The following is a 12,611-nucleotide window of genomic DNA, read 5'->3' as shown; positions in this document are numbered from 1 at the left end:
AACAAATCACAGTCGATTAATTTAATAGGTAAAATATACACAATGTCTTTGAATTATTACAATGCTTTTTTATTTAAAAAGTATGTCCATTGGTGTGACATTGGGCCTCTGTGTACCCTTTCATAGTTTTAAAAACAGTGAATAAATGCAGTGCTGCAACCACTGTGATCCACTTAGCCCATGGGGCATCAGTTTGACCCAGTTGTTTTTTCCTTGTATCCCTGGAGAATATGTAGAGTTCTTAAGCCTGGCAAAGAGATGATGTTCTCACATCGATTTATTCGAAAACATTAGAGGGAACTTGGTGTGGAAAAACTCTCAACAAAGAGAATTCATGACATCTGAGGAGGAGATGAGTTGTGATGCTAGTATAAAAATAAAAAAAGGGCAGATAAAATATCTGAGGCGGTGATGTCTCAAACTTACAAACAGTCCACACTGGGAATCTTTTTTTCTCCACCTGTGGAAAGCATGGAAGCAATTAAATGTACACCACTGCATTGGCCATCTTTTATTAATCTGTAACCTGATAAGAGAAATATACAGTATACCTTGAATTCAGATCATGGCATTCTTTTCTTATATTACATTGTTGACTTTCATTCATATTTTCAGTGCCTGTTAGAGTTGAAGCGTGAGGTGGTTCCAAGTGTTTTACGGAACAGAGGTCTTTTTGTGACAAAAAACAGGGATGAGAAAACTCTGGAGTCAGTGTGTGTGTGTGTGTGTTGTCTGTGGAGTAACTGTTTAACCCTAGAACACCATTGCCAGGTGGTTTTCACCCGAGCAAATACATTTATGTGATTTTCATGAAAACCAAATTTTCATTATATATATATTTTTTTTTTTAAGACATTTTTTGTTCCCAAATTCCTAATTTTCCAGTCATTTTGGAGCATTTTTATATGGTCCCCTCATGATGCTTTTCTTTCATTTTGTTAGACATGACAGTTTAAAATAAAAGAACACTACTCAAATTTGTCATGTATTGCCATGTTTTGATATATTTTGATGACAAGTACTTTTTATTGGGTGTATTTATTATCTCGGGTAAAAGTCATCCGGCGTTAGTGATGGTGTTTTGAATTTGAGCGATAGTGTTCTAGGGTTAAATGGTTTATTATATATGAATAAAGATATTTCCTTGTCACCTGTTCTTATCTGCGATGTGTCTTTAACATCATTTTACAGCATATATAATAACACGTGCCCAACAAGTAACCATTGTTTACACGACCGCTCTCTTAATGATGCATCATTCACTGGTGTGAGATGACACTATATTATTTATTTTGGTTATGGAGGTATAAAGTTCACTCTGAGTTTTGCTTTAACGGCTACACACAAAGGTGCATCTGTAGTTCTCTCTCTTCTTTTTTTATCAGCCACAAAGCAATGAAAGGGTAGCTCAGAGTGTGGATGAATCATTAACACAGTCAAAGATGATGGCATGCTCTCTGATGAATGTTGTCTTAGGTAAACAGTAGTGTCCATAAAATGTAATGAGATCGAAAAGAAAGAGGTCAAAGCCTTTGTTGCCGCTTGTTCGTTGCTGTTGAGCAAGAGCTTTAGTTTACAAGGGTTTTAAAGCTGAAATAAAAATGCTCCAAATAAATAGAGGTTTTTTAAAAAAAGTATTGGCTGTACACGATATATTACACAAAGTATATTCACAATTTGTCATTGTATGAAAAAATACATATATTTAAAAGTCTTTTCAACTATAGAGTTCATCAGCTGCCAGGTAAAAAAAAAAAACAGTGCAGGGAGAAACAGAGGACACCAACGAACAGAATTTTCAAAGTGAAAATCATTCCTGAGAACAGTGACTTGTTAGATGTTCACATATAGGAAGGTAATTAGTGCACTGGTGTTGGTCTCAGACTTCCATACATCAGCAGAGTCAAATCTCTGACTCATCATTTATGTATCCAAGACCATCCAGACTTGAAATGTTGGCCATAGGTGTGAAGTGGTGCTCTCCGTTCCCTTTGAAGTCAACAGCAGTGTGGTGATTATTATTGGCGGTGCACGGTCTCGCAGATTCAGGCCCCAGCATCTTAACGTCTGAGCTCCTGTTCTGTATGTGCATGTATTCGCACGACTGCTGTTTCCCGTTGCTGTCGCTCGCGTTCTGCCTCGCGGGCGCAAACCTGCAGCATTTCCATCGTCCCCGAAGCCAGAAGCAGAACACGACCCCCGTCAGAGTCAGACACAGCAGCGACAGCAAAGCCACGGCCACCTGCAAACGCGTGACCCTGCCCGTGTCGTTTAAATTCTCCGGGGTCGGCGGGTCCTCGTCAGTCAGGTCCGGCCCCGGCTCTGGTGTAGCCGTGTTAGCAGAGTCAAAGGAATTTGTCACCTCATTGCCAGGAGTGGTGCTGCCCCCCGCTTCTGTGTCAGAGTGGAGCTGCAAACGATAAACCGCCACAGTTCGGTTGTATGTTCTGCCGTTTATCCGCTCCACTGAATCACAGGTGTAGAGGCCAGCGTCTGACTCGGCGGCGCTCATGATGAGCAGTCCTCCGCTGTGGATGTAGTATTTGGGATTGGAGTGAAGTGTTTGCTCAGAGAAATGCCACAGGACCTGGGCCAAGTTGGAGTGGAGCTGGCAAGGCAGATGGATGTTGTTCTCTGGAACGAGGGTCAAGTCTACAGCTGCTACTGGAGCTAAAAAAAAAAAAAAACACAACAGAGTGACATTAGTATATAATTTGAATTAATTATTACCCAGCTCTAGTGTCACTGCATTCTAATAAAAGATAGAAAAACACCTTACTAGTTTGTGCAGGTGCTTAAAATCAAAGGAACTCAATTTTAATGGTGTTTTCAAGGCTTGGATTCTTAAAATTGCAAATGTGAGTCCTTAAAAACAAATAGCTATCTGACTGAATAGCTCACCAACTACAAACTCCCAGCAGATACTCAGACGCACTCAACGTCACCGAAATCATAATTTGTCCTCATTCTGATGCTCCGCGTGAACTTCAGTAGGTCGCGCTGACCGCGTCTACACGCCTAGATGCATTGAGTCGCTGCCATGTGATTGGCTGATTAGATAGATGCTTTAATAAGCAGTTGAACAGGTGGACCCAATATGGTGACTGTATGCGTTTTGAATTTGATTTGCAAAACATAATATTTATTGTATATTGTATATAGCGGAATAGTGTCTGATTTGAGTATTCACTATACATAAATGTAAATGACCACAGATGTCGCTGGAAAAGCTTTAAATTTGACCTTGTAAGTGCCAGTGTGTGATTTGGGGAAATAATAAATGCCAGTATTCCCCTTAGGCGTGTTTATCTTAAACACTAAATTATGAACCTTTTCAGTAAATAAAAGATTCCAGAAGATGTGAGCGATGTTCACAACATCCATTTATTTGAATGCGTAATCCATATTAAAAGAAACAAAGATTTGTTAGACTTTTTTGCCACCTTATATATTAAGATTTAAATATTTAAACTTCAAGCACACAGTCCATGTTATTAGGTGTCCTGGTATTATGCTGTTACAATAGATATTACTCTTGTTTAACAGTAAATATACTCTAGAAATGTAGAATGAAGAAGTGTTAGAACTGCGTACCAGACAGCACCGGCCCACCTTAAGCTCCGACAAGTGCTTTAATTCATGCAAGAAAATGTGTATGAATGATTAATGCAAACAATGCGCTGTAAGTGAGTGCCGCACCTGCTTGAGGACATTGTGAGACGTCTCCTTCCTTCAGACTCTGCATTGCAGTGTTTGAGGAGCGGGTTAGGCTGTGGACCGAGGAGCAGCGCTCGCTGGAAATGTCCCAGGCACAGTACGGATCTCTGGCCAGGACACAGTCCACACACGTGTCGTAGCGGCTGCAGTTACTCACTGGCATCTGGACAGCGCCGGACTCTGAGCCTGCATACAGCTGACCCTATGTACACACACACACACACACACACACAGACAAATCAGTGTACTGTACAAAAGGGTTGGAAATTAACTTTTCTTAAATGTACCATAAATATGTTTTCTGGATCATTTCCAGGTCAAATTTGATCAAAAACACTAGTTTCTTCCATAATGTTACTTCCCCAGATCAAATTTAAGACCTTTTTAATATCACAAAATGTAATTTGATGCCAGCTAAACTATGATAAAAAGATACAATGAAGAATCAGTATGGATTCTAAACCCGAGAAAACCAGTTACCAAGTCAATGACTCTGATAAAAAAAAATAAAAAATTCTTTACATTTTATACAATCTCTTTAAAAAAAAAAAAAAAAGATTCCTATAATCTGGAACATTTACCTAAGCTATAATCCTATTTATGTAAGATTACAGGGTTTGGAGTTTGGAGACAATTTCAAGGGCAACTTATTTATATAGGACATTTTAGGGTTGTGTTTCATCTTCACAACCAATGAAACCCCTGTGTCTGTTAGTGTTAATTAAGTGATGACATAATATTCAAATTGGGATATAAATTTAGACTTTAGGCTCATTACATCATGTTATATCATAATTCGTAGACTGAGAATAATCCTTTTATACAGTTTGTAGCATGAGGCTGTCGTCTTTAAACCCACCAGAGCGTGTGTTTCATGTAGTGAGGTGAATGTTTACTCATGCAAACAAAGAGGAAGGAGAACATCCTTTCTGGTATGTGACAGAGGGGTTAGATTCTCACACTCTTGTCGATCTTTGTTGTGAAATTACCTTGGTGGAGGAGAGTTGCAGGATGTTGATAGGCTCTGGGTTTTCATGGAGTTGGATCTCCTCAATGATGAACATCTCTCCGTCGTAGTTAACGGCCTTCTGAATGTAACCGTTTTCTGTAAATAAATGGCGTTTCACACAATTACACAAACACCGTTTTAAGCATTTTCTCAGCTGTCATGTATCCTTTCATTAATAGGAAACGAATAATATTCATTATTTATTTCATTATTGACTATTTATCTCATATGCTCATTGGTTATTTTATTTATTTATTTTCTTTTTCCATATGTGGCAGCCACTGTCTTAGAATAAAGTTTATATTGTGTCTGCACATTGTGACTACAGTGACCTGCTTCAAATTTCTCGTGCCAGCTCCCAATTCAAATCTCTGTCAAATGGCTAAAGTGAGAACACGACAGGAAAAGGTCTGGATAACTCACAGTGAGAAAGTGAGAGCCAGTGTCCTCCCAGTTTCCTGCAGGCAGGGCCCAGATTTCACCCTTCACCTGTGACTTCCAGACACTTTCCTGCTGTTATAAACACATCTCACACAGACACGTCTCCGGCTCTGGTTCTCCTGCTGCTACAGAGCAGTCCATTTATGAGAGGATACGTCTACTGTTAGTGGTGTGTGGTCTACGACTGGGCCTGGAAAAACTTTGTGTTATTGCTTGAATGAATTCAACTATAGTTGATTGTTGACCTCCACAAGGAGGTATATGTTTTCACCTGAATTTGTTTGTTTGTCTGTTAGCAACATAAGTCGAAAAGTCATGGGTGGATTTGGATGAAATTCAAGAAATGTTCGCAATGGGACCAGAAACAAGTGATTACATTTTGGGCGTGATCCGTAGACGCTATCACTGGTTACAGCACTCGCTGTCTCAGGGTGTATTTTGTAAGCACTGAGCTGCCTCGGCGGAGGTCTGCGCTCTCCGAGTGCTTTTCTAGTTTATTTTATTTATTTAAGTTCCCACTTTAAAGCCCTGAGTGTGATCACATTCTTTGTGATGACAGCTCTGCATTTTGACGTGATATTTTTGCATTTACACACCTAAATACAGCATATAGTAATTAACTTGTACTTTACTGACTTGTTACGTTCTACTTCGATTCTTGACTCGTGAAAATTATATGTTTTGGACGATTATATAAAATTAACTTTAAATTTAATCAATCAGAATATTCACAAAGAATATTCTACTTTATCTCGGTAAAACTTCATGTGCGCTATTTCCTTGTAGTACAGTTTGTAGTTTACCAGTGCCGATGAACATGACGGCATATCTCTGTCTGTCCAGCGCCAGCACGCTGTCCACTACGATGCGAGTCAGCAGAGCCCCTCTCTTGATCAGCAGTGGTCCTCCTGTCAGAGGACGAACAGCTTCGTCCATTAGGGGGCGGTCTCTGATGAACTGGAGGGTTTTGTCAGGAAGGTCTAGAGAGCGATTCATCCCCATTTTGCGCGCCACGTCATTGATGCACTGCAATACAAAAAAGCCTCAGTCTGTGATTGTGCTCATATGCTTCAATACCCAGTGTCATTACATGGAATATGTGACACTCACTGCTCCTGGTCTGGGGACTGGCACTTCTCCAGTGTACATCACCCACTTCACATGGGATGTTTCCACAGCAACGGGCGTCTTGAACTTTCCCTCGTTGAAAATATCTCGGATCGCGGACACGCTGTACGCGCACACTGCAGATGCTTGAGACAAGCTCCTAGAAACATCAGATCACACACAAGGAGATGTTGTTATTTCAAGTGTGCGGCAGGAGAAAAAGTGTTTAGAGCACATAAATAAAAGCCAAAACTGAATATAATACAGTCTTCTGTGGGAACTTCCTAGATCAACAACCTGAGGATTTGCCCATAGGATTTGAACGTAAGCACTCACGACTGCGGGGTGAAGACAGCGTAGAAGACACTCTTCCTCCAGTCTTCGTGCTTCAGCAGGAAGACATCCTGGACAATGGGGGGCAGGCTGGGTTCAGGGAGGGAACAATCCAGACGGGCTTTCAGAAACGACGTCCACTTCCTCTGCAGCGTCCGCTGGCCACCCATATCCCCCTAAACACAGGGGCGCAGCACTCTTAAAGCAACACTACGCAACACATTGTACCGTCAAATTACACTTAACCCCTGTCGTTGCACTGTGCAAGTATGATGAGTGGGTAGGAACACCAAGAAGTGTGTTAACTTAAAGGGGGTGTGTTTGCATTAGGTCAGAAATGACTGTGCCATGAGAATAAAAACTTGGCTGCCAAAACTCAGAGAAAGAAAAAACAATTTAATCCACTTGACATGAGGCTCACCTAATAAAACCTGCACCTGCTTTATGCACAGATTTTAGTCCACAAAGAAAATCATTGATTTTACATCTTGGCACATGACGCTGATCCACTTTAGCTAAGTGACATAAACTGAACAGCAGACTCCTGTGTTGATGCAAGCTAAAAACACAGATTTTTCTTTATATGGACTATGGTGCAGGAGAGTGACGATCTCCAGGTTACAAATAGAAGCCAGAGTGAATCTGACTAAACATATACACGCAAAAGTGATTTGAAAACCTGGTCTTGAACGGTCAAGAGTCACGCTGAACTTAAGTCTGTTAAAAAAGACTTCAACGTGAGCAGTTTTATTCTGTATGTTTTAATACCTTGCAGACTCGGGCCACTCGTGACACAGCAACTTTGCTGTAGAAGTCGTACTCCATGGCGTTCTCGCTGAAGAACAGGTAAACCTTATCGTCGTCCCCATCGGCGCTGTCAAAGCTCTCACCCATGAAGTCCATGTAGATAAAGTTAGGCTCTAAAACCATAAAACATGACAGAATACATACAGTAAATGAAGGAAAAGTCTAATATTGACTTGTGCTGTATCATTAACTGCATTACGATCCTGCAAAACTATGCATATCTTTATATAAAACTGTTTTGTTTATTTGGGGGGGAGGGGGGGGGTTGCTGCAGAGGAACTCACCACTGAGCCAGGAGCTCTTAAACTCAGTGCGGAGAGGCAAGTTTGAGCTGCGCAGAACCACGGGCTCAGAGCCCAAGAAGTTGATGGAAGTAGCCGAATACAGGTCATTTCCTGTTGGACAGGAACGAGGGAGGAGGAAACAAAATCCTGGAAATCAGTTATTCATAACAAGTAGCAACAATATATCATTCATATGCCAACAAATGACTAATTTGGCACAAACGTTGAATGAGCAGGTAGCAGCAGCAACAACAAAGATTTTAGGTTACATTACGGCCCACAGTCTTTATAAACTCCACTTTTTCCGTTGGTGCACTTTGAGCACTGACTCAAACACTCACCGACCATGAGGGAGGAGTATCTCTGGAAGGGATCAAAAGGACACTTCCCCTTTCCCTCCTCTGGCTTTCCCTGCAGCTTCAGCTGTCCACCGACAAATGTCTGTCGAAAACAAAGGGAGAGAGAGGGAGGGAGGAAAGAAAAGTAAACCGGGTGAAGACCAAGTGCTCAGATTCCACTCGGATCTTATCAGAATTGTGATATTACTTATTATTTTCTAGATGAATTAAAAACATTTCTGTGAGATACTCTGTAGACACATCATTATTAATATAATTCTTTATTATAACTATTAATTATCATAATTTAGGTTGTTATTATATTGTGGTTCATCACTTGCTCACATTCATTTCCAAGTAAACATTTGATTCTCTTGATATTTGATTTCTCTGCCAAAGTAAACTGTGTTCATGAGCTACTGTGTGGTGTTGTCGAACAATGAGACGCTTCAAAGACAATAAATGATCAAACGCTGGTGTTATGAAAGGACAGGTGTTCAAGACAAAGTGTGTCAAAAGTGTGTCCGCTCAAGCTGCTAAACCCTATAAACTAACCTCATGTTCTATACTTACCATATAATCACAGGTGGGGCTAAAAGCGTTTGTGCCACACACATACATGGTGGTGTCATTCACTCTGTGCAGGGTTCGAATGTAGTTTCGACATTCCACCTGCAACAAGATCCAGCCCAGAGAATGCCAAGGTCAGAGCTTTGTTAGTTCAGCCACAAAAACACAAACATGCCACATACATATAGAGACTGGTCAGGATGCCTGCAATTGAGCTGGTGACCAAAGGGTCAAGGCTTCCTCTCGTGCCTTAATTTGGGCTTTCAGTATGAAGCTAAGAACTTCAAAGAGTGGAGAACAACAAAGAAAGACACTCCCATATGAATGATTTACAAATGCATGATAAAAATGTATGGGGGAGTAAAGTGAGTTCAGTTAAAAGTTGTCTGAGAAGTAGAAGTTAGTGTGTTTTGGGGACATTACACAAACCTCGGCATGTTTTCCCTTGTAGGTGCACTCCCTTTGTTTCTCCTCGGTAACTCGCCAATACACCTGCATCAACACGGAGAAAGTGTCACGTCAAAGCATGCAGGGACAGTGATGCAACCCAGCAGAGCAACAGAAGAGCTGCCTCATCAGTTGTGACTGTTATCTATGGATCGACAGACCGATGCACCGGGTTCAACAAGACCAGAATTCAAAACAGTTCCTCATGCAAAAGCACACTGTTTCTCAAAGAGACAACACTAACAGATGAGAGCATCTACTCATATCTAACATCTAAATATGAACAAACATGTAGGATACAGTGCATAAAATTAATCTAAAAGTAAATACAATAAAATGTATTAAGCTCATGATAAAAAAAGAAATGTTTATAATTTAAAAATGGCTAAAATATGTGCTAAACATGTTTATACAATATCCACAGTTTAATAAATTACACTATTTACAGTTAAAAGATAAATATATATATAGGACTTTTTAGAAGCTTTAAAGCTTTTTCTATCAGCGTTCTGAAAGAAAAGGAGATATGAGCAGTGTATACCTGTGTAACCTAACCTGTTACCGGTAATTTCATTTCTGTGTTGTCATTGGTTGTTATCGAACTCACAAGCCAATCAGGGTAAAGTCACTGTTCAGGGGGCGGGACTAGCGCCGCAGGGTAGTGTGTGGTGTAGCAGGTATGCGACAGAGAGGGACAGTCGCTTTCGACTAGCGAGCTAAGACAGTAGCATTTTGGTTCTTTCGTGGAGGTCGACTACTCGTCGGTCTAAAATAAACTTCTGTGTGACCTGCAAGAGGTAAATATGATATATATACCGTTGTTTTTGCACTATATCTAACTGTTATAGTGTTAAGAGACTGGATGTCATACGTGGTTAGCGACATGCTAGCTAGCGGTAGCATATGGAGCTAATGCTAATTCAATAAGAAATAGCATCTATTATTGTGGCTAAATTGGGATAATATTCTGTAACTAGACGAACGTTGGAGAAGGAGAGAGGTCGAGACGGGTTCCAGTTGGACTCCACTGCTGTGTGTGTGAATGAACTGTGACCGCAATCATCATTGTCATTGCCATTACCATCATGAGACTAACACCGTTTTCCATTTACATCATCCACTAATCATACCCTGGGATTCGTGAGTACTAACAAACAAGCACGTGCCTTTTCTTTTATTTATGACTCAGTTCTGAGTGAAACATTACAGTTTTAGACCCCACCGTACCCCAGCGTCAATAAACATGCATGCAACGGTTTCAATATAGTTTTGGATATTGTGTGTTATGACTGCTAATGTGTGTGGGCCCACAGTTATTTTATGAGTGAATTTTGAATTGTTTGAAGTACCAGAAATTGTGTGTCTGTAACAAAGATGTTAAGAGAGTACTGATGATATTGTCTTGTAAGTTATCTAAACAAAATGTTTTTTTCATTTCATTATTTATTCCTTTTTCCTTGACTCCGTGAATTTTATTTTGAAATCGCTTTATTCAATTTTCACATAACTTTGTGCATTTTTTTTTATACTAGGAAAATGACTTCCTTTGAATTTCATTTTAATTTTCAGTTATGCAAATTACTTAAATTGCATTTAAAGTACTGTTGTGGTGGTCATTGTTACGATAGAATACAGTATTGGAACTACAGATCAAATAGTTGTGTCTTTTTACAATGAGCCCAGGCCCAGTCTCACTGTATTAACCACTCTATCTATTATATCTAACTACATGAGACCTGGGTTACACTAAAAGTATCTAACAATTTTTATTTTAAATTATTATACACTTATACATCAGTACTTTTTTCTTTAAATAAAATCAAAAGTTCTCTGATATCCACTTCTTGGTTGTAAATATTTTCTGGTGTATTTGCTTCTCCAACAGCGGTAAACTTAACATTTCGTAGTTTTTGGAAAACTCAGATATTTGAGGAAACCAAAGTTTGGACATTTGGGAAACACCAATCAACATTTTCACTATTTTATAGACCAAACAACTAAGTGATGAATCGTGAAATTAGTCTGTATCTCTTTGAATTTTTCGTCACATTTTCTTACCGCAGCTTTTCTCGCGGAGACGTCGTTGATGTCCAGAGCATATACGGCCTCTCTGGCCCCCAGCAGCAGCACTCCGAGGTCTTCTCTCATTAACATAGTAGAGTAGTTGAAGATCCCATCTTCCCTGAACACCTTCAGCTCATCTAGAACAGGAGAACATGTGCATCACTACATTGCATATAATCATGATTTCCTTACATATTTGTTAAGGTATAATAAGGTCCAGTGTGTAACATTTAGGAGGGTTCATTGGCAGAACTTGATGGGCAAGTAAATGTAAACTTGTCCGTGGCTGTGATGTTACGCTGAACGCGATGTGAATTTTTCGCTCAGTGATGTCACATACAAAGTCGATTGATGTCACATACAAAGTCAATGCACAGACTCAAGTAGACACAAATTTTGGATAAGCACAAGTTCCCCGATACGCTTGGGAAAGGCCTTTGTTACCATCTGCAGTCTCATCGATAGATGTTTCTTACTCTTATGCACTTGACCTTTAGATTTCATATCTAAGTATATAGTATAGAGAATAAAGTATAGCACTTATTCATACTTGATGGTTAAAATGTTCAAATACATTTAACTACAATATTTGCGGACTCTTATACCAAGGTAAAAAAGCACCAGGTACTAATCCTAATGGAAAAGCAAAAAGTAGAGTTGAGTCAAGTAGTGCTAGAACTGTATCATTGAAAAGCACCGTTGGGTAATTTGACCCGGAAGTAAATGCCATTTAAAAATATTCCCATGGTAAAAAAAAAAAGAATAATTTTTAAACCTTGGCTTAAATGGTTGCAGAGAGAATTTGTGACTTACTGTGATAAGGTACAGTCTTTCTCGGGACACAGTAGTGACTGTTGAGTGCACTGAATGTCACATGGAGCATCAATCCACAGACGATGCTCAGGGCTGAGAGAAGAGACATGGCTCAGAGTCCAGGATTGTGTCTCAGTGTGGAAGAGCTGCACGGCATAACTCTGCCAACCACAGCACTTTATCAGAGCGAGAACATGCTCCAAGGTCTCGCTCCAGATGGTGTTATGCTGCTGTGTTGTCGCCGTCCTGAACATGAATCGTGTTTTTGAGGCAGTTTATACACAGGTGTCTGAAGTCGGGAGTCCTGTGTGGTGAGTATCTATGTTGGTGTTAACCTCCAGTGCAGAGCTAATGAGCTGCTGTTGTGCTCTCTGGAAGGAGGAGCAGAAGCCATTCTGCCCAGCTACTGGTGAAGAGTGCAGGAGGAGAAGGCGCTCATGGTACCATCATCTAGGAAAAAAAAACATACAATCTGATTATTGGGAGTAAAAAACAGGAAACATTCACTATTTGTTGCAGCAGAATATGGTTAAATGCATTTTAGTCTGTGATGCGTAATTACAAAAGAAATTGGTCAAGCTGAGCAATATCCCCCTTTTATATATAATACATTTAAAACCACACTTGAGTTTTATCGTCAACTTTCACTCAGTAGCTGAGTGAACTGATGAAAAAGATGTT

The 12,611-nt window shown here is 40.0% G+C and overlaps 1 protein-coding gene across 1 annotated transcript; it reads right to left on the bottom strand.

Moving 5' to 3' along the window:
- Positions 1-630: 630 nt before the first annotated feature.
- Positions 631-12,099, bottom strand: LOC310925637 (semaphorin-4E). The gene is made up of 13 exons (XM_083887628.1): positions 11,931-12,099; positions 11,112-11,254; positions 9,036-9,098; positions 8,610-8,708; positions 8,040-8,139; positions 7,699-7,809; positions 7,376-7,527; positions 6,611-6,783; positions 6,278-6,434; positions 5,971-6,193; positions 4,707-4,822; positions 3,700-3,919; positions 631-2,670 (listed from the first exon to the last, which is right to left on the bottom strand). Exons 1-13 carry the CDS (start codon positions 12,037-12,039, stop codon positions 1,904-1,906), a joined length of 2,433 nt encoding a protein of 810 aa, XP_083743754.1. The 5' UTR covers positions 12,040-12,099; the 3' UTR covers positions 631-1,903.
- Between the last annotated feature and the right edge of the window lie 512 nt (positions 12,100-12,611).

Source organism: Microchirus variegatus (assembly GCF_963457635.1).
Source record: "Microchirus variegatus genome assembly, chromosome: 4".
Taxonomy (NCBI): Eukaryota; Metazoa; Chordata; class Actinopteri; order Pleuronectiformes; family Soleidae; genus Microchirus; species Microchirus variegatus.
The sequence above is the reverse complement of the archived record's forward strand: the minus strand, read 5'-3'. Positions and strand labels throughout refer to the sequence as shown.